Genomic DNA, 26,309 nt, shown 5'->3' on the forward strand with positions numbered 1-26,309 from the left:
GCCTTTGAAATTTGAAGTACGCTCGCGAGATCGGCGCACAATTTATCGCGATAATTGTTGGCCGGGGCCGCTGCGTTAAAGCCAGGAGAGCTCTGCTTTCCTGTGATAGCACACGTAGAGACGTAGCAATTAAACCGGAACAAATTGGTTGTTAGGAATTGAGCTCTCTCGTACACGGCGCGCGGCGGCGGCAGTTTTATTGTGATTACACGGTGCCTCCGATAGATACGTATTCGTAGCTCGGAGGCAAGCTGATTGACTCTCGTCGATAATTTCCATCTGCCTGCGTGGCCTGGAAGACCTTGCCATTAAAGGGCCTTGGAGGAACGCTGCATCCCGTCCGTCACTCCTTTGCGTACACCTCACATACGCAAAACCACGAGCTCATCCTTCCCGCGCTGCGCCGCGCTGCGCTGCGCTCGCGCGCGGTGCTTCTTGCTCCAAAACCGTGTAATACAATTTCACGAAGCGCGGCACGTTTATTACAGCGAAATTAATTACTACGTGCCAGATGTATCGCGCTATTCTTTCCGCCGACCGGTTTATTTCCATTTTATTATCGCGCCCGCGAAGAGAGCGTCACGCATCCGCGTATATCGAGAAGCCGCGAAGGAGTCTCGTTCCCCTCTTTGTCTATAACTGTATCATAAGGCGATTAATATTAAAGCCCTAAGAATGACTTATGCGAATGTGGGCCGCGCCGTGCCGCCCGATGGAATTTACATTACCGGCTTTGCTAGCTACCGTAACGTTATCGACGACCTGCCGACCGCCTTTGTGTATGGAAATCTCGAGGATTACCAAGCTCATTCATATCGAATGTGCTTCTTCGGACGATGTTCTGATTGGGCATAATGCTGCGTCATAAGTCAACAGATAAATATACGCTCCTCTCGAGGACGTGGTCTGGCCTCGAACCGTTTAGGGTCTTTGACATCGGGCTACAAATGTTGCTCACGATCGGTCGGAATACTTGGAGAGTGCGCGCCGTCAGCGAAATCACTATTTCCGCCTCTAACCGTCGAGAAAATGATCACGCTCGATAAAACGTAATAGATATTCAGACAAAATTACGTTTCTCGTTAAAGTAACAACTTTATTTTATTGATTGCAGTAATAAAATAGTTTTCGTATTTTCTGTCCACTGTTCTAAAGGAAAGGCACGTCACTGAAGAAACGCATCGATTACGGCTAACGCGATCAAATGCATTTATAGTTTACAGCGAATCTTGTCAATCGTATTTAATTGATTATAGATATTAACGCTTAACTTGTAGTTAATGATACGCAAAGGTAATAGTAAAACTGTATTAATTATATTTCAATTAAATATAATGTCTTATAATAATAAATTTAATTTAAATTAAGTAATTCCAAATAATTTCACGAGCGTAGTAAATCGATTCAGCGGCGATCATTGAGTCGGCACAAACGCGCGAAAGTATTCTTACAATAAGTATTCTTACAATAACATAAAGTGTATAAAGCTATAAAGGCTTTGGATTAAGTGACAAGTGATGGAAGTGACAGATCGAAAATAATGAATCGGAAAGGAGCGCGGAGCGCGTATATCGCGCCTCGAACTCAAGTCATCTCTCTTCATACATTATACATGATCCTTCCTGTTCACCCCTCCTTCTCTCCCTCTCTCCCTCCCTCCCCCGTTCTATCTCCCTCGCGTATGTTGGTCATTGTATTTTAAAAGCCAATTCTACCGTGCCCTTTTTGCTTCCTTTCAGATCCGCGGGGCACTCGAGAATTGGGACGGTGGTGCCTTCAAGTCGAGTGAGTATACGCGTACGACGGTATGCACGTATGCGGAGCTTCTTAGCTAATCGTTGCGCGATTATCGATTACGGTGCCAAGCGATCTTAACGAGTTTATTATGCCCCGCGAGAGAGCGGGCCGGGGCAAGTAGTAATTCTCGGCTCTGCGGATCTTAGGAAACTGGTAAAGTGGAACTTATCAAGGGCGAGCATGCGCGCGCGCGCGCGCGCGTCGAGAATCTCGTCTCCTTCCGTTTCTTTCTCCCGGTCCCTTTTTTTCTCCTTCGCATTTCGCGATAATCGCGCGCGATAGGCGAGAGCGAATCGACAGGGGGGCGGTTGCGCCGGTCTTAAAAAGACGCGCTAATTAAGCGGTACCCCTCGTTCAACATTTGCCATGCTTTGTGCATTAGGCGAGTCGAATGGTACACGTTGGCTCGATTGGCTCGCGCGCTTCGGCTGCCGCCGCTATTACCGTGAAATGACTATCACCGGCCATTTCGAATTTACATTAATACGATCGGCCTGTCCTTTATCGTGCGGGACGACGACGACGGCGACGGCGAATCGTAAATCGGCACCATCGCGGCTCGTGTGCACCGTGAAGGGAATTTATTCCTGCCGTTCGAGCGTTATCTCGAAACACGATACCGCGCGCATTTTTTCACGCCCGCCCGGCCGTGACTCACGCGCGCGCGAGTTCGCATTTTTTTTTTTTTTCTTTTACAGCCGTCCCGAGGGTGTAATTGCGCGATGTCAATTCGTGGCGCGAATGCACATCGGGGGGAGACCTATGGACTACTGTGTAAACTCGCGGGGCGTTGAATCTGCGAATTACACGGCGGGAAACGGAACGCAAAAATGTTAATTCAATAGATAAATCATTTTCCAATGCGGGGGGGGGGCGGGAGAGGAAAAAGAAAGAAACGGAAAGAGAAAGCCGACGTGGCGCGCGCATCTTCGTCGACGAAAAGCGGACGGAACAAAATGGAGGCATGTGTTAATAATTCCGATTCGATTTTAATTTCCTCTTTCAGTGCCACGGTTTACTTCGCTGCACGCGACACACTATTTTATTTTCCGCTCGGCGTTTACCGCGTCGCGTTTATGCGCGCCTCGGACGGCGCTGTTAATTACGGCGGAGAACGTAAAACCTTCCGCCGGGTGATATGACAAGCGCAATTATTTTACTGGCTGGCGAAAAGATGGCCTCGTGTAATTTAATAACGGAATTCGGTACTTTTCCGTGCGCCGCGCGCCGCCGCGCTGCACACGGACGGATTTTAATTATGGCGGTGTACGCTGTCAACAGGTGACTTATTCCCCGGTCCGTTTTGGAACTCTTACTGGGAATACTTGGAGAAGTACAGCGAGGCTAGGAGGACCCTGGACGAGCTGAGGGCAACCGAAAACCCTCTACTGCACTTTCTCACTCTTCGGCAGGCGGCCGCGAGGCACTCGCCTTTGTCCTTGCTTCTCCTACCGGTGAGTCTGTTTCATCGCACCTTATCTATACAACGTTTTTGTCTTATCTTTCGACGTATTTCGACATTCAGATTGATTCATGGATACGTAGAAACGTTGATAACAATGCTCGAAACCAACCTTCGCGTGCGATTTTAATGTCGAATTTCTTTTAATCTAAAAAAAAGAAATATTTTCTCAAGGGGATTATTAAAAGCTTCAGTTTGCTTTAGTTCTTTTGCATTTATAAAATATCAAAGGGGATCTGAGGGAAGATTGATTTTATCCGCGCTCACCGCGCCTATAGCATTGTAAATCACGTCGCTATTGCTGGCTTAATCGATACCACGCGTCTTTCACTTCGTCCTGTAATGTACGCCTACGATTACGTTTGACTAATAAAGATTCAGCCTCGTAAATGGTAATTGCAAGCATTGCTTTCGGTTTTAGTCTCAATCTCGGATACCGCGCGACTGAAGTATTATACGCCACAAGAAAGTATGCGCCGAAGAAAAGATCGTGGAAGAGAGAGAGAGGGGGTGAGGGGAGGGGAGGGCCGGTTGAGAATAGTGAAATGAATCTCACGGGAGAAAGGTGGAATTCCCCTCTCTCGAGAGGAGATACGTCGTCTAATTAATCGTGCCGTCATTAAGTCTGATTACATTAATTTGTTTCGCGAGTCTTTCAAATGCCGAATGTCCCTTCTTCCTTAGAAGAACCCATGAATTAAATTGCGACTGACGCGGATCTCCCGCGAGAGACCGAAGCAACACCGGAAATCGAGTTCTCGTGAGACGATCGTAAAAGCTATCGCGAGTTTCGTATTCTCACTTCTGGACACTTGACTCTTCAGTGAAAGTCTTATCTCGCGTCGCTGACGCAACGGTGCACGCGAGAGCATCATCTTCTCTTTAACCTTTCGAAATTTTAAATGCGAGCTCGCAACGAGTGCTGTTCACTTCCTCGATCGCTTTACAATACGTTCCCCGATTACTTCACAATGCAGTTTGTTTCATTTTATTATTTTTTTTTATCAACGAAATTTGAGCATGAATGTAAGAATCAATTCGCAATTCGTAAAAAGGATGATCAAAACCAGTTGATCCGACAAAGAGAGAGAACTTTATATACATGGAAGAGAATTAGTATCAAATCAATAATTTTTATTGTTTTGTATATAAGCAAGAATATCAAATCTTCTTAGAAGACTTTGTGTATTCATTTTTATGTGCACAGTAAAAAATTGTGAGTCCATATGTTAAAATTTTCGCGTGTTACCACGTTTTGATTATTACTTCAATGTAAAATTAACATATTACTGATATGTTATTATTTTTATAACATTTTCATGTGTTACGTTTATGTCAACTTTTATAAATTAACACTGTGTGTACGTCTCTTAGAAATGGAATATTATTTTGCGTATTTTTAACACAATTATTTCAAATAATCGACACATCTCAAAGTTAATTTAACATGATTATTTGAAGATTTATTTTAACGTCTTGTAGAATGTTAAAAGTGCTCTTGCTAAAAGTAAAATAATATTTCATTTCTGAGTTACATTTCCTATGAGTTATTGTAACTACTTTTTCATGTAGTTTTTAAATAATTTACATGTAACATAATTTATATGTACATCACATTTAACATAAATAAATGTAAAGTATTAAATAAGAGTTATTTTAAATTAAAATTTAGAGTGGACTTTCTGGGACATGCAAAAAAATGTTAAAATTAGCATTTTATTTTTTACTGTGTATGCACGTGTACACACACACACACACACGCTCTCTCTCTCTCTCTCTCTCTCTCTCTCTCTTTGCCCATTGGCAAAAGAGAATTGGTTCAAGTTAATTCTCCCAATAGGCAGGTTGATTGCAATATAGAAAAGAAAAAGAAATAGAAATTCGAAACGCTCGCTATACATCGGTAAGAATGCGTGGGATGAGCTATGTGACAGCTTATAACGGGCGTAATGATCGGAGGTCCAGTGCACAGCACCGATGGAATCGGCGGCGGCCGCGACTTTAACACCCGTTGAAATATAGACTCGGGTCTTGTAAGTCACGCAGGTACGCGTAGAAGAACCTTGCGCGCACTTACCCACCTCTAATGCGTACACGACGTTGATAAGTGTCGGCAAATACGCTTTCGTTATTGGGCACATTGTTATCTAAATTTGAAATCCAGTAACCTCAAGCGCCGCGCTTTACACCGCGCCAGCTAAGCCTTTTAATTGCCTCATAACGAAGTTTTGCAATTATTGATAATAGGATATACCGGTTTGCTTATTATCTGCTTACTCTCGCTTCACGGCTTAGCAAATAGATTTTGCGGACTTGTGAAATCCTTGTGCAAACGAGCCTCATGCGCCTCGCGCATTTGCGATTATTCGACGTATATTCGCGCGAGGTCGCGTCATTAAAGCGAGAAACGCTTGCGATTAGAACGCGAAACGTTCGATGGCACGTTACGTTATCAGATTTGCGGAGAATGTTAACTGCGAAATTTCACCTGATCATTTCTGCACCTGTAATCGCGACGCGGCAGACTACCAGTAGTGTCCTGCCTACGCCGCGCGTCCGACAGATTACGAGATGCCCTGTTACACGTGGGTGTCCGGCAAACGGTCCGCGGTATCCGTTTGTGGTACGGGTATATGAGGTTTATGCCATCACGCTGATACGTTATTTACTTATATCGTCGCGGAGTCTGGGGAATAGCGGCAGGTATACGTAAGAAATTGCGGTACGTCGTTACGAAACGCTGATCTTGATCTCCCGGGCACCTACGCGCGAAACGATGTGCCGGCTTATTACAGCTATCCGCTATGTAATACATAAATCATGCGCGCCCGACTCGACTGTTTGAAATACTTTCCGGAAAAATGTTTTTCTTTTCGTGACCCACTAAACGTTCGCGACCACCTTGCGCGATAATTTCTCTCTCTCTCTCTCTCTCACTCTTCTCAGATGGTTAAGTAAATTATCACTCTTCTCAGATGGTTAAGTAAATTATATTAATAAATTTCTTCACGACGTATCATCGCATCTTATTAAATTTCACAAACTTTAAAAATATTGAGGTAATTAATACAAGTATTGAATTAATTAATATTTTGATTAAACGAGAGAAGCGAAGCGTATATAATTTCTTTCAAATGAGATAGCGCAAACATGCATAATGTCCTCATAACTGTATTTAGACTTTCTCTTTTTTTAAACTCTATGCCTACTGTACGTGAGACGATATTTTCCTACAGGCATAAATGAATTTAAATATCGGTTTTAGAAATGTAGCACAAATGCGTCGTTATTCACACAGACACGGTTACGGTAGTACTCCATACGCACCCTATGCGCGCGCGCGCGCGCGCGCGTGTGTGTGTGTGTGTGTGTGTGTGTGTGTGACTCTTGCAGAACGAGTCATTGTTTCTCTTTTGTACTTTGGCGAGTTGCAGAACGACGAGTGATTTACGAGGTGCACTCGTCCTACCGCGGTAATATATGCTTCGCCGAGGGGAAGTAAAGGAGAGATAATTTTACTAGAGAAGTAGCCTTAAGAGCATGTTCCGAGTGCCTTAAAGTCCAAATTGATTTTTCAATCTTCTCATTCTGTTGCCCTAGATTTTTACGGTCGATGGGAAACCTTTTTACATGACCGATTGAAAGATAAAAGCTATTAAGAAAGCTTTCTGATATTATAAAAATTTTGTAAATGCACACAGAAAAAAAAATAGTATCAAATCAACAATTCATTGTTTCATATATAAGCAAAAATGTAAAATTTTCCTGGTAGAATTTATAATCTCAAATAGACATAATTTGCTTACACGAAGAAAAGAATTTTCTTTATGTAAGCAAAATTATGTCTGTTTAAGATTATAAATTTTACCAAGAAGATTTTATATTGTTGCTTATATATGAAACGATGAATTGTTGATTTAATAATAATTTTTTTCTATGCGGTTTTAATTGTTAGAATTGTCATGAACTTTTTTATTATTTTATATTATTTATTATTATACGTTGCTCTTATGAATTACAGTCGCATATTTAAAATCACGAGCACGTTTCAATTATATTGTTTTAATTATGTTAATTATACCAAAATTTTTTGCGATTAAATAAAATATTGGTCAAATTTTCAATTGAAAACTAAAAAATTGCAAGTTTCCAGAATAAATTGCCGGAAAAATTCTCTACGCCTACGTTTATTTGTAAATATTACATTTGACAATTTATCGTTTCGTATAACAATGTATCTGTCTACTCGCTGTGATTAATTTCATCCTTGATGAAGAAACGGAGTAGAATGGGATTATTGTTTCACCGCTCTCCATAAATCGGCGCGCAGCGACAGCCGCTAGATTTTATCTTTCCTACGTTCTTCTGTACTTCTCAATTTTGTTGTCTGGCTGACTTAATTTATTTCTCTGTGCACTCGGAAGTGTCCAGAATTGAAAATTCTCGTTTTAATTGGCCGATAATTATAATGTCCTACGTTTGACCGAACCAAAATTTTATAGCGAGAGAAGGCAGCCCCGCAGGGTGGTAAGTTAATATTTAAATGAACGTTTCGTCGCGTGGGACGCAGAGACGTACGTGAACTTCAGTTAACCGTAAACTATGCATGTGCCGCGAGATTTGCGACGCAAGTCCGAGAAGGTTGAATGTGCTAAGCGTTGGTAACGGTTTCCTCGGTTCGCGCAATATATACTATATATGCGCCTGTGTACGCGCAATAGGCCGTGATTCTGTACGTCGTGTCACGGGGATGATGAATGACCTCGCGTCGTCATCGATGATCATCGCGCCGCGGCAATCTGATGCAAGTCGACAGGTCGAACTTTGCCCTTTCCTCGCGGTCAAATCCCTGGCTCAGCAGCGTGCGTACGCGAATTACATGTATTCGTACGTGCGTGCCATTGCAGGGCAATTATCGATCCCAAAATATCTCTGATCTTATCCCCTCTCTTTCGCTCCTCCTGTCATCTTATCATTCTTTTATTATTGTATTATATATATATATATTTTTTCTTTTTTTTTCTTTATTTCTTTTTTCTTTTCTATTTGTAATTTATTTTGTTATCTTTATTCAATCTCACCATCTTCTCACCTGTACAAATTGCTAATTGTTTGTCCTTAGAGGGCTGGCCCTAGGACAGTAATAAATGCGCAATCAATCAATCAATCATTCTTAAAACGCGTGTGTGTACGCGTGGACCTTGCGAGGAAATTTCCACTCGGAAATATTCTGGATCCGCGCAATTTAATCTTTACAGACGGAAAGGTTTCTATAAATATTAAAGATTTCGTCTTCTTGAAAAACCACGTGCAATTGAAGCACACGATTTGTCCATAGAAAAACTGAATAAATTGAAAAATGTTTGTGTACCCGCAGGTCTGTGAAATTAACGAAAGTATCCTCAGAATTTGTCGATATGCGGAATATCATTCCTCGAAACGCTGCCAGACGATCTCGATACAAGATCTTGATACAAGATTCCCCATCACAACGTTTTTCAATTAATTAATTACGATATTTCGAGTCTCAAGTTCCACGGAATAACCATGTCATCGTGAATATCGCAATTACTTGTCATATATATAAAACATGCGTAAAAGGAATACGCAAAGTCGGGTCTCGAGGGAAATTTTCTCGCATTGACCAATTATCGTTGACATCGGTTTTTCGCTACGTCTGCACGCCGAGCGAAGTTGAAAATAATTAAGTAAGAAAATAAGGGCGCGGCATCCATTCCGTCGACGATAAAACGGCGATATGATCGCCCTATCAATTAATTCCACGGGTAATGGAGTAAGGGGGGAGGGGGGATAATTGGCAGATACACGAGGAACTTGCACACAGAGTCATTTATTTGACGGCAGCGCGGGCAACATTCTCTCCCTTGTACCGAGAGTTGGAGAGATCCCGGCGACTCGCTCGGGCATCGATAAGACGATTTGACGTGCGATAAGTCCACGGCAGTATAATAGACGTATAGCGTAACCAACCTACGTACGCCTCTCTCGTCTCGAAAGAGAGACGCGCGCAGCGTGTGATAGTGTCAACAGTGAAAACCGGCCGCCGCGATCTGCAAGTTAACCGTGAAGAATCTGGTTTGTCGCAGCGAACCGCAGAGCCGCCGCGATTACGCAGCCGACGACGAATAACGCAACGCGCATTCGTTGCGGCGCGAATAAACGTGCGAGCGCTCGCGTTTACAACTAATTAAAACGCAATCCCGACCGTCCGCTCTCGGCAGGATCGCAAAATAAACGTAAACGGCAATTCATAAGGTTTTTTTTTTCTTTTCTTTTCTTTTCTGTTTTACGGGAAAATCATCATTCAATTGCAAACGAGCAATTTTCATGTAAAGCAGATATACCACGAATCAGGAGCGAAACGCGTCGGAATCCTGTCGTTTTTATTTGCATACTTACGAGTCTTTCCTGGTTGTTTGCCAATGTCGTTTTTGTTTTATATTTTATGTAATAAGCACGACATATATGTCTCTCCGTTTAATTAAACGGAAACTTTTTAAGCCCGTTAATAAGTAATCGAGACATCAAGTTCGTTTTACCTCCATAACACACGCGACATTCCGCACGCATTAAAACAATCAACAATCTTCGGCAATCAATCTTCATCAATTTGATCCGTAACGGATGACGGAGCGGCAACAAATGTTCGCCACTCATCGGACTGTGCTTCGTTGAATCGCAAAGAGTTGCGGAACCAGTTTTTCGAATTCGAGGAATCGTGAATCTCTCGCGCGCACGATGAAGAAGAGATTTAAGTGGAAGGAGATGAAGGGAAGAAACGAGCCGAAGAGACACACACGGCGAAGAGAAGACCCGCAGCGATGCAGCGCACTTCAAAGGTCTCTCCTCTTCTTCTCGGTGTCTTTTCTCTCTCTCTCCCCCTCTCTCTCTTTCTCTCTGTTTTTTTTTTCGACGTTCACTCTCGCGTTCAATTCGCGGTATCGTGTCTAACCTCGATCGAATCGAGGATGCGCGCATCTTATAAGTCAGCCGAGCTCACTACGCGACACGCGATGCGGTCTAACTTTGTCGTTGCGAAATGCCTCTTCGCGAGAAGCTCGGCAATTAATCGCGACCCGCGAGGAATAACGTGCCACAGACTTATTACACGCGTTCAATTTACAAACTTACGACTTTGCATACAAATTTACCGCCCTGCCATCTTCTACCTGGACACCGTCCGTACTTAAAAACTGGATTAACGTGACGGTTTCAGTATTAATCATAGTCAAATAGTTTATATAAATGCATTAATATACATTCCAGTGGTCGTAAATCAAGGAACGTCATTTCGAAATCAGGTTGACTTTTTAAATAGAAAATTTACTTTTGACAAGACGGTTAAATTCAAAAGCTTACGTAGGTGAGAAAAAATTATTTTTCTTTTTAATAAACGTTTGTTTTGAATATTTGCAAATGAAAATATTTATTAAATGTAAATAAATATTTGTTTAGTGCAAGAATCGCTAACATAATTTAACTATTATATTTTTTTATTGAATAAATATTTATATACCGTAAATAAACATTTCATTCCAAGTGTTCGAATAAATTTTTTTTCTCAGCGTAGCATTACGTTAATTTTCGCGGAGCCCTTTTAAAAACTTGATCAATCAAAATAAATCACGATCTAAAACAATATAAAATTTAATAAAATTAATCTTGAATTCTCCATTAAAGTAATTGTTTAAAGTTTGAAAAAGAAGAGAGGTAGTTTCTCTATATTCTTCGATTGATTCTGTTGCGCAACTTTTTATTGAGAATAAAACGCTTGGAAAAGAACTTTGCGATAGCGACAATTTCCGGGATTCAAAGCGAAGCCATTGATTCTAGTGCGAGATGAAAGACGAATGTACCACTTGTGTGGTCTAGTGACACGTCTATTAGCCCATTGACTTCTATCATCACGGAGGTGATGATGGACGACCTCTTCAGGTGCTGAAGACTGGAAAGAAGTCGTTTCGCCACGATCGATCGATCGCGAAAGCCGCAGACATTTCTCGATCGTGCCGGCGCATAGGAAGTAATCGCCGCTTCGCCATAAATAACGCAACGAAAGCTATTAGTCATAGTTTGCGGCCGCGCAAGTGGCTGCAGCATGAACGTGGCTTAATCGATCCGCATCCTCACGTAAAACCTTATCGCGTATCGAGATCGTCCGTAACACAAGTATTTTTGTCTTTTTTTTTTGTTTTTGTTTTACCTTATATCGGAAAGATAAAAACGAATTCTTTTTCCCCCTCTCTTACGAGAAGAGATGAAAAACCGGGAGATTTGTATTCTCGTCCCTAACGAGAGTCGGCGAGCCAAGACGTGTACTTGGGAAGAATTTGCATAACTTGAGGTTTGCGTGCGTCCAGGCAAAGAAAAACATTACATAAATTTATATAAATAGGTCTACTCAATAATGTCATTGTTTTTCATTTATTTTTAATATATTTTTCGTCGATATAAATTAAATTACAAATGGCACAGTGGATCATGCAAGTCGTACACCTAAAGTACGAGTTATATAAGGAATTGCGTGCGAGACGTTTCTGGTAACGAGAGATGGAACGGCAGGTGAACGTTCGGCAGGTGAACGTTGCGAGAATTGTTGTACGGTATTTTTTTACAGGCTGCTCCATGGTTTTCTTCGCCCAATTACGCCCGAGAGATTAATTTGCAATAATAACAAAGCTATCTCCTAGCCGTAATGAGAAGCTCACGCAAATATCGTGTATTATGCTCTCGCGATGAATGCATTCCGAGGCCCGTGCGTGGCGTTTAACGCGCTAACGATTACCATAAAGGTGATCGCGACCCCTGCGACAGCCTCGGAATAACAAAATAATTGCTCGGGGAATCCTGTAATTAGTATTAAGCGCTTGTCCCGGATGACCATTCGCGGCGACGATAATAATCGATCCCGCGCGACTCTGCGCGCCGAAACTCAACGCGGCGCGTTCGCGGAAAAGTGGCACGAAAAATGTCACGGCGTCACGTAACGAGCCATTGTCGCTGGATTAAGTACCGATTGGGCAAGGTGCCTGCCTTAAGAGAAATATGTTCTCGCGCCGGCCGTTAGTCGTTTCGACGTTAGCCTGTACGGTCCGGGCGCGCGCAAACGCGAGAGAATCGCCTCCTCGGCTTGACCCCGAATTATGCCACTAATCCAGGTAGTAGTTAAACCGTCGATTATTGCGCCGCGCGCTTTTGCATTCCAGTGTCCTTATTAGTACCGCTTCGCGCATCGAACCAAGCCCAATTGCTCGCCGCATTCTTCCGATACGCGAGCGTCCGATAATTGCGCCGGAGAGGTTTTTACAACCGGTGCCTCTGTCGCGAGTAATTTTCATACACCCGCGTGTAATTGCACGTTTAATGCGCGAGCGATGCGAAGAAAAATTCTCTTCCTCTATGCGTCCCCCACAATCGATAGTCTCCGGCAAAACAATACGGTGCAATTTATTCGTCAGGTTGCTTCGAAAAATATCGAACCTCGATTATTTGTCCCGTGTGCCAATCTTTTATCGCCAGGCTTGCTAAATAGACTCCATTAACGTGGAATAAAGTCTGGCGAAATGAAAATTTCTAGCCGACTATTAATGACGCGGCCTTTGTCGCATCTTTGATCATTTTTGTTGTTAAATTATTGCATCCTCGACACTCGAGTTCTGACGTAGTATCACGACGGCGCGGCAGTCCGGACGAGATGAATCTTCGATAAACGCCGATGATAACGCACGATCGCCTAGCTCGATGTCTCTCATAAATTTTAACACGCGCATAATTACATGGCCGATCTAATAATCGTCTCCGTTCCCGCGCTCGGGTTCCTATTACAATAAATAAAGCCGCGCAAATGAAATGCACAGGATCAAATTCGTTATCTGCCGTCCAAGTTATTTACGCGCGACACGGAAATTTCCGTAACCGCAAATTGCGTCCGACGAAACGTCGCGCTACGTCGCGTCCACCCATAAATCCTCGTTATGATCCCGCTGAAGCATTTTACCGAGCAGAACCAAATTATCGCGTAATATCCTCGCACCAAAAGCATTTAATTAAACTAGCGATTTTATACGGCTTCATGTGCACAACGTGAAATCAAATTGTATTTCACGGTTTGCACCGTGATAAAAAAGATAAAAGACGTCATAAAGATATCCGGTGAACTTTTCATTAATTATAACATGAGAACTTGACTTTTACTACTGGACAGTATCATACTTTTAAATTGTATAGGGTAAACTCGGGTAAGATGGCCATAATTTTTTTTAAATGCAAAAATTTCTATTTTTATTGTTTTTTAATAATATTTGATATGTTACTTCACTAAATCTTAAAGTTAATAATACTATCGAATTTAAAGAGAGAAAAAAAAAATATATATATATATATTATAGAAATCGTTTCGTTTCCTTACTTTAAAAAAATTATAAAATTGTATTATTATTGCAATATCAAATTTCAATTTATATATTACTATTGAAATATTAAAATTATAACTACGTCATATATATATATATATATATATATATATATATATATATATATAAAGTAAGGAAACGAAACGATTTCTATAATTAAAAAAAAAAAATAATGTATGAAAAGATAAAGTGGGCCATCTTGCCCGAATTATAAAAAAAAAGATGATCATAGTGTATTTAAATAAATAACGAAAATAAAAGTACAAATTATAATGTTACAATCTTGATTCCTTTAGTATATACGTAACGTTGATTATGGTAACTTAACTGTAATTTATTTGACGTTACAGCAGTTTTTACAGGACACATGTAAAACTTTGCAGGTAGTCAAAAGTAAAAGTATTATATAATATTCAGAATAAAATTATTTTGAATAGTGTACGCATATAAATTACTGTAAATATTGATTATCTTTCAGAATGCTTATAAAAATGCCCTTATGAGAGAAATTACAGACTATGGCTACCTTTTCCGTATGGCCATAATACCCCAATTTACCCTATGTATTTTCTTAATCATCATATCTGTTAAGATGAGAAATCTAAATGTATATATCGCATTTTTAGAATAAACAAATTTATTTATCTATTTTATGTCAGAAATGAGTGTTTAGAATTCTAATTTATTTGCGTGGTTTTCTTGAAAAAAAAAGCAATGAATTTGCGGATTTGTATTTTTCTACTTCAATAATTAAGCGCAAACGTTTTAAATCCAGTCAATAAAACATCGTGAATCTAGGATACGCGATGTTTGGTTTAAACGAGATCCACGCTAATCACAGGCGATAACGCTTAATCCGCGAGTTAATCGCCGCGTGCTGATTGGCCGATCGCGATCGTGAGGACGTGGGCGCGTTCGCGGTTAACCGTGACACGACGGAAATTTATCGGCGATTATTCCGGGACCGATAATGGACGTCCTCGGATGGAAATCGTTTGGCCGACCGGGCCGGCTTCGCTTGCACGATCCAACGAAAGTAAAGCGAATGAGACTGACGATTATCGTCGCGATGTTAATTTATCGCGTGACACCTGCGACGCGACGCGACGCGACGCGGCGCGGCGGCGCGACGGAAGCCGAGAGAAAGAGAGAGAGAGAGAGAGAGAGAAAGAGAGAGAGAGAGAGAGAGAAGGAGAAAGAGAGCGGCGCGCGGCGCGTATTTAGCCGTCGTTTCGCCACGTGGACGACGAGTAATTATTACTAATTGGACGGTTCAGGTTATCGCTGCCAAGGCACAGTTGAGATTCTTTCTCGTAGCAAACAGGATCACACGAGGCGCCGCCGGCCGTCCCCCGGCCGAGATGGCTAATAAGGACGCCGCCGCCGTGGCGAACAATAGGATCGCGGGGACCTTGGATTTTTTTCAGCTGCTTATATATTTTATTGCGTCGATCGCGCCCGGCCGGACGTGCTGCTCGCCAACCTGGAATCGAGGCTAATCACGCTCTTATGCAATTTAACTTGGCCTCGCCGCCGCGATCATTTATCTTCCGCCGTCTGTTTACCCCGCCGAAGCCTGCACATTTACGCCGGCAACACTCGCTAATCGACGGACAGCCGCGAAAAAAGCGCATGCAGCGAAATAATGGACTTTCGATACCGTAGGGTACTCCCGGTGCCTTTGTAGCTTTACAGTGTGTACACGTCCTAGTTATCGGCACGGACGAGACCTTTCAACCCTGGCATCGTGTACGCGGTCCGCCTTGAATACTTCTTTCGCGTTCTCTAGTTTTCGACGAACATCCAGATTGAGGACTTGGTGTAAAAGCAAGATGCCGAAAATAAAAATTTAATTAGAGGCCTCGCTTACGCTTGGTTCACATTGTGTCGTGAAAATGGCCACTGTCGTTTATTTTTTTAATGTCATTTTGAAAAACATTTCTTAAACTGCTGAAATTGTTAATATTATGCGCCTCGAAACTGCCACAATTTAACGAACAGATATACTTCTAGTTTGATTGCTGATAATATTAAACTGAACGATTATATAATATTAATTACGATTTTCTCTTCTGCAATTGAAAGAGCTATAATGATATTTGCAAAAGAACTCAATAGAATTCAATAGATCGAGATAATGAGACCATTTCTAAGCAGCGAAAGGCTAAGCGTCTCAATTTCATTTTACAGTTGTGCGCCGTTAAACTTTCAAACATTGAGCAAATAAAATTAATAGTCGCGTGACCGCATTAAGTACTAGATACTCCATTAAATATAGCAATGAGAGAAATTAAACGCGAGCAAATAGATCTATCCGAGAACGACTCTCACCCATTAAAGTCGCGTGCGCACCTGGTAATAAACGGGTTCGAAAGTGTTTGTTACAGCAGTCCGATACCGCATAAAGTTTCGTTCTTCTTTTTTTTATTTTTTTTTCTACCGTTTGCTTATTTATTAGATATCGAGCATCGCAATCGAGCACGCGAGAACAAGAAAAACGTTTCGCGACGATGCGTCGTACGCGTACGGGAGTGTGCACACGTGCCGCCAATCGCGAAACGTTCGTGTCCCATCTGCGTCGCGCGCGAAAATAATTCTTATCAAGTAGACCGCGCTGCTCACCCTCCTTGAACGTCACGTTATTTGCTCGCTCGAGTTTATCGAACTAGACACCGTATATGTAATAAATAGAAATCACGGCGGTGCCGTTCGTCAAATACGAAAATGCTCTCGGCTCGAGTCTCCGAGCGTGGTATATTTACGGACCAGTCTCGCAGACCAGTTGTCAGATCATTCTCAGATGCGCAGCAAGAAACGCTCCGCCGTTAATTAGCCACGGCAATGCGCTAATCGGGGAAATTCACGAGCCCGCCGACGCGACGCGCTCGATCTGCGCGCCCGCTGGACTCTCTCGTCTGAATATCAGCGCCGAGACGCGAAGAGCTTTGAAACCGGTTGAATCCTCGCGGATTTCCACATTGCGAAGGTAATTTCCAGGTCCATTTACGATTAGTATTATAAAATATCTCAGTATAAAAGTACCCTTTTGTAGCGGAGCGCATATCTGCCCAGTTTTCGCAACGAGTCTCCCCCTTCCTTTTCTCTTCCTCAATCCAATTACATTTCGCTTCGAAGACCTATCTAGTATATTTATGTCTGCCTAGAAGCGCATGCCAGAAATATCCCCTTACAATTATCACGGACAGCGAGAGAGAGAGAGAGAGAGAGAGAGAAAAACTTTCTTCTTTCCTCCGCCCATTTATCGCCGCCAATTTCGTCAGGATGACTTATGCGTAGATGAGCTTACGCAAACAATCGCATATATCGGGTTCGTTGTACTTGTTACTTTCGAATTTCGTTTCCCGTTCGCCCGAGGCGTTTCCGCTCTAACCGGTTAATTTGACGCGAGCCGCCCATAGTGAAATCGAGCTATCGACGTAGAGCGAATATGTATTTTTTTTTTTTTATCACTCGTTCAATTTGGTATACCGCGTCTCGAGATTTACGCCTCGTCGAAATCTTTACCGGATGCCTGGTAAGGATATCGGCGACTCGACTGCCAATCCGACAGACGGATCGATTACACTGCCGTCGATCAGGTACAACCACGTTTCCGCAATGCGGAAATCTCGCGCCTCTTAATCAAATGTAGCTAATTTTATTCGCGCCCGTGTACAGCCGCGGTAGCCGCGGAGGATAAATAACGTTGGCACGGCGATTATTATTACGGCAGCAACTCAACGTTAATGTGCCATGTAATATACGAGCCAGGGCACGTTAATTTGAAAAAGAATTTCTGTACATTTCACATATTATTTGGTGTTTTTGTATTTGAGTGAGATTTCTCATATCTTCACTTGTCTAGTTTGATATCTTTGTATTCTCGAATTTTTCGCATTTTTTTTCTTTTTTGCGAGAATCGAACGATGAAGATAGGATTTCTCACGCGGTAATTTGTTTATCCGTCGTACATTAATATTGCTGCAATTAAAAAGTAATTTAAACTCTATTTAATATAATTATTTTATGATTCACTACTACTACCACTACCGCTACTACCACTTGCGAAATAAATTATGAGGGTCAATCGTGTGATTTTCTCTTAGGCGTGGCAAAGTGAAAAGTGAAACCGTTCGCATGAATTTATCTAAACTGTGATCGCATAATTTTTATCGGTGCGAGACAATGGGACGAATGAGATTCGAATGGAAGATTAAAAACGACGAGGGACGGAAAATGGGGGAAAAGACAATCGCTCGAAGGACCCTCCAGCGCTCATCTCATCAAGCACATTTACGATGGAGATTCTGTTAGGCGTAAAGATGAGGGAAATTCCGACGATTCGTCGCGATAGCGCGGCGACTGCCGCGGATCGGCAGCTTCTTTCTCCTCTCCTTCTCTCGCGAGCTCGACTATACTACGTGCACGACCCGTTGGCGAGAGCCACCGATGTCGTTTAATATTTAATATGCAGTTCGAGTATAAGCTTGGACGGCGTCGTTAAAGCGTTAGCGTCATAAAGCACCGTACACATCGGGCACGTGTACAATCGTCAGAGGGCCCGATGCCTCCCCTTTCCCTCCCCCGCACACGCGCATAACGTCGTTACTTGCGGCACGTCGTAAGTAACACGTGTAAAGGCACGTTTGCACGAGCGCGAATCGACTAACACGCTCTTACCGCTCTTGAATATAAATTCCTCCCCCCTCGATATATATACATATATATGTGCATACTCGAGGGGTCCAACTTGGGCCGGCGAGAGGTCCCAAGCTTCGTGTACGCCGAAATTTCGTGGAAATATAAGTCGAGATAATCATTCCCGGAATTTGTGCGACGCGCGCTTTTATTCGCGATTTGTATGCATTAATTACGTTGTAAAGACGCGGGGCAATGTATATTTTTTGCTTTACGCGCGAAAGAACGGCTCGCAGCGTCGAAGGCGATAATTTATGTCAGCGTCTCGTATTATTAATTGTAGACCTCGTGTTAAAAAATTATGATATTCGAACCAGTGACATCGGAAGCAAATTTATTAATATTGTTATATGTCTATTATAAATCCTATTATACACTCGACAGCAAAATTACACCATCTATTCAGACTCTCAAAAATAGACGAAATTCAAGAGAGTGTAACTGCGAAACGTCAAAAATGATCGTAAAAAAATGTTCAAAGAAGCATTTTAAAGCTTGAAATCTCTAGTTTCGAGATTGATAATTCATTAAACGATTTACGCGGATTCAAATGGAGATGCGTCGAAATGCTTTCGCCTATTTTTGAGAATTAAAATAGGTGATGCTTTAATTTTGCTGTTGAGTGTATTATCACATTATTATTATAGGTTTTACATTTTATTTCGTACGACACACATTTGCTATAATAACTTGCCATTGGATAAATTTTAATTTTACATAAATTTCTGTACTAAGAATATTTAAGTCTCTTTGTACCTTAAATTTTGCTGATCGCGTACTAAAACGAAACTAGGAAGATAAGCTTAGAGACACTATAATTACCGCAAGGAGAGGGACATGCCTAATGGGGAATGTTACGTGAAATTAATTCGCTAGGGGTGGAGAAGCGAGAGTTAGAGGCAACACTTGTTTTGAGCAAGGGAGAGGAATTTATTTTTAATAAAATTCTAAGATAAACTCGCACGCGCGAGGGGAAGGGCCGGATGTCACGCATGCATTGCGTGCATCGCAAGCGCGGAGTAGGTATTGCCGCGACATCGGAACGCCTTCTGGAATAATAAGCCGATCTCGGTCCTACATCAGGCGACCCTCTTTTTTTCTTCGAGGCGAGAATCAAGCGCGACCAAGAGGAGAAAGAGTTCTCGGAAGGCACTCTACGTCAGCGCTTTTGATATTGTTGAGTACTTAATCTTCTGCGGAGAGCGATTCTCGCGTGCGATCGTTTCGAAGATGCGAAGACGCGTCTTAAATGAAACTCATCGTTTCTACATTCGCACATTGAAAGATGTTATCTAAGGTTCGTTTAATTAATTTTTCCCACCGCTTGCATTCGTATCCTAGGCTTGCGCGACTCAATATAAGCCTTTCGGAGATAAACTTTTTTTATAGTATGGAAAGTTAAGGATCGGGTTTGAAGAAAGTCATTAGCGCGGAAGTTTATATTTCAGCCGAGGCACATAAGATACGAACTTTCTTCTCGCGAAAGCCATTTTTATATACTCATTCGAATAATAGAATATCGCTAACGCCATTCTTCGTGTCTCTCTCTTTATGCAGTGCATAAAGTAGTGAATTATTAGTACATTAACGTACCATTAGCGTACAATTGTACAGGCGAATTTTCGTCAATTCACGCTGAAAGCTAATCTACTCGGCGAGCAAATGACGCGTAATAACGCTCGAGACACAACGTGGTTTCCTTCGGACGTTTCAATCATCGCCGTTGATTCCGCTTGGCACACAAAACGTCCGCGGGGGAGGAAACGAAAGTTTATTACGGATCTAATGGGCGCGGGAGAGGCAAACGCCGCGCGGACATCGACGACGACGACGGCGACGAGAGGTAGCATGGGAAACTGCGGAATATCCGCTTGTAGATGCGCATTTTCATATCTCCGTGAGATTCCACGCGCGCGCGTTTACGGAACGAAGGCGCCGCGCCGCCCGTACAGTTTGCCCCGTGGCTTCGAAATCGGCTCGCGCTTCCCTCTCGTAAGCGCGATTACTGTCGAGATAACCGGCGATTCAATATCCCGGTGGATGGCAGCGACGACGAGAGGTGTCGCGATGTTTCCTCGCGCGTACGGCATTTACGTGCCTACGTAATCCTTTGCGCTCAATGCAAATCTTATGCAGCAATATCTTTCGCATTCCTCGGAGGGAACGAGCGCGCAATCTCCGTATCCGTTAATCAAAACGTTTACTCGAAACCCTCGATTGCAGCAGCGTTCAGTGCGCTTGTTCGCAAATATCCTTTACGAACAATTCCCGAACGTTTCGCGGGGCAAATGGTTTTTGGCAATTAACAGTTTAATTTACATTGCTGTGTAGAGAAAGTTGCGTTCTTAGAATAATAACGGATAATTACTTTCCAATTTCTTTCTTCCCCCTCCCCCTAATCTCTTTTTCACTTTAAGATTGATTACTCGTAGTTTAACGATGTAAAAAAAAAAAGAGATCTCGCAGAACCAACTCGACTGTTCCGAGGTTAATGATACATTAGCGAAATAATTCCGCGTTGCTAGATCAGATGTAACCGGCGAAAAAGAAGAAAAAAGGAAAGAGAAAAAAAGACGCGGTACACCGAAGTGAAAATTTATCTGAAGTTTAAATCGACCGATAAATAACGAACGCGAATAATCACGCTCGAGATCCGAGATGACTTTCGCCGGGCAATAACGGAAAGTAAATGAACGCCCGAGTAAATAAAATCGATCAACAATAAATCGTTCAATCAAGCGACGCAATAGCTTCACGGTCGCGAGCTCTACAATTATCGTTAATTATTCCTAGTAAAGCGGCCGGGAGAAAGACGGAGGCGCGCGGCGAGAAAGAGAGCGATCGCGGCTCCGGCGGCAGCGATTTGTTATTATCGCGCGTATATTTTATTGCTGCGTACGGAGGCGAGTGCTATTTCGTCGTCAGGCGCGTGCGCGCGCGCGCGCGCGCGATCGAATCGAATTTCCAATCGAAAATAGAGAGCTATATGCAACCTATGCGCACCGCGCGCGGACTAGTGTAATTACAAAAGGACGACGCGGACCCCATGAATAAAACATCGGCGCTCATCGTAACTCCAGGCACGCGCTGAGTTATTGAGGAAAGGCGACGCTCGTCGAGCCTTGTTCGAGCGGCCCGTCGAGGCCGGGTATTAAGGCCCTTGAACTTTCTTCGGAAAACAAAATTTCATCGCAGTTTGCCGGATTCGTTTACGCGCTACGTAACATCCGCATTTGTAACATCCGCATTTTTGTTCGGCTTGAAAAACTCGCGGTTCAAATTAATTCCATGTGAAATGACGAAGAGTTTGATCGAAACAACAATTACATAGTTTTAAACAATCAAAATATATTTATGATTGTAAAAATATAATTTAAAATGGAGGGTGTGTGATCATCCTAGAACAGAGGATAATTTCACAATTATGAAATGTGGAGATTAACACGGTTTTTTTTTTCTCTATGAACTCGTGCACTTGATTATTCTCACATTCAGCAATTGTTCCTTCACTTGATACTAGAATGCGACCAGAGGCCTGTCGTCCATGATTACCAGACTTAACATCAATAAGAAAAATCTCTTTCCACAGTACTGGACGCAGTATAAATTAAGCGCTGTTTTACAGTCTTGCTCCAAGTGTTATGTAAATCTCCCACGAGTCTTAGAGTCACTTTGCCGTATTTTCCTCGTTTCGCCACAAAGGGGGAGGATTTTTCTCTCCCAATGTCAATGCGAGCCGCGTGTGCAAACGAACGAACGAACGAACGAACGAACGCGAACGGCTCGAGTAAGAGGACATGCCGAGGCGCGCGTGAGGCGAATGGAGCAAGCCGGCCGGCCGGCGCGGCGCAGCGTGTTGATCTCCTGCCGCGTGTATGCGTGCACGCACACGCGTACGCCCCTGCGTGCACTTTCACCGTCGTGCACGGCGGAACTGCAAAGTAGCCTACATGCAGGGCGTTAAACTCCGCGGCCGGTCGTTTGATCCGCGAGGCTCTCGGTCCGCGAGAGACGATCGAGATATCGATCCGTTGCAACAGCGAATTCTTGCGCGCCTCGCGTTGCTGGCCGGCCGGCTCGTGGGCCCGATGAGTATCGTCCGAGAACGGTTGCGCCACCGGCGCAGCGGCGAGTCGCTCCTTTCGATCAATGAAGTTTGACGAGGGATCTCTTATTGTCGCCGTTAATCGACATTCTTTTTATCTCGCGTGGTTCGGAACCAAAGCCGGCCGAGAAGGCGGACAAAATTTTCGTGTCCTCTGATTCGCGCGAAATTCCGTCTGGAATTGCACGTGCTTTTCGTGCTTTTTTTTTTTCAAATAAATTCCTTCGATCTTTAGATTTTTAGGTAGATTTAATTTTTTAGGCTTGCGTTATATTGAACTTTTTTAATTTCGGTTATTGGATAAAATCACTTGTACATGGACTCGAGATAAAGATCCATCCGAAACCACAATAAATTATATTAATACTTCGTTCGTGATGATTCAGACTTTTTTTTTCTTACAAATATTACAAAGTGGAACGTTACCGATATTTTCTGGTTTCGACTGCCGGCATTTTTCAGTCGCAGTTAATGCTCCCTTAATTCCGATAACGATCGCGAATGGAAGTGATTACTACACGCGCGTACGCGGCTGTTTAAAGAGCATCTGATAATCCTCGACGTTAAAAGTTTTGAGCGAATCGATGCAATTCTCCGGCAATTTCATATAATAAGCGAGCATAATCAACCGAGCGAGCGAGACCCTCCGGTTCCCGTATTTCTTCCGGCATCTATCGTGGGGGGGGGGGGGATAGTTCTAGCTTTAGAATAATTACGAAATTCGCCGTGTATGCGAGAAATTCTGCGTAGCCACTCGAGGTAAATGTGTAAACTGTATCCTTAAACCGATACGCGGAAGTCGCTGGGCAAACGCGTACTTCATAGATATAGGTAACTACATATCTTACTTACGTAACAGCAGGGGGAAGGGAACGCACTCCGTTTTGTAAAGTGCTTCAACCCGAAGCATTTTGTATCTTCGATTTCTTTCGAATTCTTCGTTTTCTTGAATACACACGCGCGTGCGGTCGTTTATCCAGGTGCGCGGCATTCGAGCTTTAAGCGATAAGCTTTGACTCGCGTGACGCAGAATTTATTATAACCGCCTCACACAATTTGACCCGAATGAGTAAATTCGCGGAAGTAATATCGCATTACCGTTACAATTATTCATTGTAGAATTAATTACGAGCTACTATTTTAGTGCCTGGCGGTCAGAGTTAATGCTCTTCGCAATCAGTTTCGCGTTTGATCCATCGCGCTAACGGATTTCCGACGAAAATCGATGGATCTTCTCGCATTGTTGCGAGCAAAAGGAAGTTGAGCTGCGGTTTCAATTAGCGCTCGTGTGTCCTAATGAATTTGATAAAATCAATCTCGCAACGTCGTCGAGATATCAAAGGCTTCGAAACTAATCGCCAGATCACGCGTCGGACTCACGGCGCGATGGCGCGAAATAATAACCGGTCGCGCGAAAGTTGTGACGCCGCCTCTGGAGAGAGACGAGGTTTCTCCAGACGTTTTGGTACTTGGAAGATTAGCCTGGGTCGCTCGAGAGATACTTATCGGCGCGGAGAGACCCTCGATCGCATTCTTCGCGGATGTCAGGATCGATCGAGATCTCTGTCGTCGTGGGCTTCGGTGTTATTGACCCAGCGACCGCGAAGAGTCGGGATGCGAGTCGCCAAGGTGAATCGGTGCTTGCCTAGACGAGTGATAAAAATCGGACGAGTAATTCGCAAGATAAAGTAAATGAAGATACACATTTATGTGCGATAAATAAATAACTATAATCGCGCGTCCCCCTCTTCTCCCCCGAGTGATTTTCACTCCGAGAGAAACGTCTATCATCCGAGGAAAATGATTGCCGTCATTTGTGCTCTACGTCATTGCCTCTCGACGTACGTACTCCGTTGAGTCGTTTATTTAGTCGGGAGGTCGGCAACTCGTAACGCCAGGACACTTTTGTCGACGCCGCTAGTTTTTTCTCTCACTCTTTATCTTTTCTTTTCTTTTCTGTTTTCATTCTCGTCCGCAACTACGTGCGCGTATCTTTCTAAACAAACTTAGAAGTGTAACGTTGAGGGTGAATGGACGATAAGCGCGCGCGGCCGACTGTTATCTTCCGCGGTCGCGCGTGCATAAGGATGCATTTAAGACTTAATCCAATTTCCTGGATCCTCCGGGCTCTCTCCAACACCCGTGGAGAGAGAGATCGTTCCGCCGTGGCGTTTACGACGGCCGAGCATAATCGCTCTTACGGTATGCGCCGCTATAAACGTTACGCACGTGGCCACGTAAATACAGTCGTATACTCGTGCGTACTTTCAAGTGCGTGTCACGCCTGTATATACGTGTGTGTGTGTGTGTGCATGCGCTCGTACGCACAGGTGGACGGGCGCGGTCCCAAATTCTTCTCTCACGATGCGTCAAATAAAGCATGTCAAATAGAAAACACAACGTGTAATTAAATAGAAAGCGCACGGTAACGACGAAGGTGAAGGCGGCACGTCGTCGCACTCGTCATCGCTCGTTAGAAATAAATGGAGCCGTCATTTTTCCGACCTCACACCGTGATCCTCACACGCACGATTGCGAGAATACGCCTAACAAGGCGTCGGTAAAGGGCCCTTGTAAGTGAGATTAATCGCGAAATTCAACGCTGCACGTATGAATGTGCAATGCCCGCTAGATAATCGTTCCGTGCATTACGAGAAAGAGGTGGTCGCGGTCCTAGCGAAATCTCGACGCGACTTATTTCTTTTAATCGTGTGTACGCCGGTGAACCGGCCACCCAATGCGTGCGTGTTGTTTTAATGCTGCAATCGGCGTTGCGGCGTCAAAACAACATGCGGCGAGATGGACTTCGCGTTATGGGACGCGCGGAATGCCATTTCTAGATAAGAGCGCGTGTAAAATGACCACTAGCAGATAGTACCGCTAAGCTTTACACAAATTGAAAGAGAAAACATACAATTATCTTACATATTTATAAATTTAAAGAATTGCAAATGCGAAATAATATCACCACGTGTATTTCGCTTTGCTAATACACAGTAAAAAATTGCGAGTCCATGTGTTAAAATTTTCTTGTGTTGCCACGTTTTGATTACTACTTCAATGTAAAATTAACATACCACTGATATGTTATTATTTTTATAACACTTTCATGTTACATTTATGTCAACTTTAAAATTAACACTTTGTGTACGTCTCTTAGAAATGGAATATTATTTTGCGTACTTTTAACACAATTATTTCAAATAATCGACTATCTCAAAGTTGATTTAACATGATTATTTGAAGATTTACTTCAACGTCTTTTAGTATGTTAAAAATACTCAAAATAATATTCCATTTCTATGAGTTACATTTCCTATGAGTTATTGTAACTGCTCTTCCATGTAGTTTTTAAATTATTTATATGTAACATAATTTATATGTACTTCACATTTAAATTTGTAATAACAGAAATAAATGTTAAGTATTGTGTTAATTATTTAACATTTTTAATTTGTCAATAAGTAACACAATGAATAAGAGTTATTTTTATCTTAAAATGTTAAAAAAAAATGTTAAAATTAGCATTCTACTTTTTTACTGTGTATTTAGATTGACGATAAATTATGTTCAATATCAAGAAAACAATTGAGAAATAGATTTTGACTTGCAATTAATTTTTCTAAATAATCATTTAATTTCTACTATAATAATGCAGGTGTGACTTATCTTGGTTCATATATAATTTTATTCCAAAGTTTCTGTCTGCTGTTCCCCACTTTTCTCATAGCAAGTGACCGATACGGTTGCTCAACGGGGTCGTTCATTAATCCGAGGACTTTGACGAACTGTTCTATTAGGATGACTCGTAACC

General features: G+C 42.7%; 1 protein-coding gene across 2 annotated transcripts in view; it reads left to right on the forward strand.

The window, feature by feature from the left end:
- Nucleotides 1-26,309, forward strand: part of LOC105201419 (rho GTPase-activating protein 20) — a 222,250-nt gene that overhangs the window by 71,660 nt on the left and 124,281 nt on the right. For both annotated transcript variants that reach the window (XM_026137835.2, XM_011169422.3), the window contains exons 6-7: nucleotides 1,740-1,785; nucleotides 3,079-3,251. In XM_026137835.2, the coding sequence (XP_025993620.1) occupies nucleotides 1,740-1,785; nucleotides 3,079-3,251 (219 nt within the window). The remainder of the gene's footprint in view (nucleotides 1-1,739; nucleotides 1,786-3,078; nucleotides 3,252-26,309) is intronic.

This window comes from Solenopsis invicta, chromosome 11 (genome assembly GCF_016802725.1).
Source record: "Solenopsis invicta isolate M01_SB chromosome 11, UNIL_Sinv_3.0, whole genome shotgun sequence".
In the NCBI taxonomy this organism is placed as follows: Eukaryota; Metazoa; Arthropoda; class Insecta; order Hymenoptera; family Formicidae; genus Solenopsis; species Solenopsis invicta.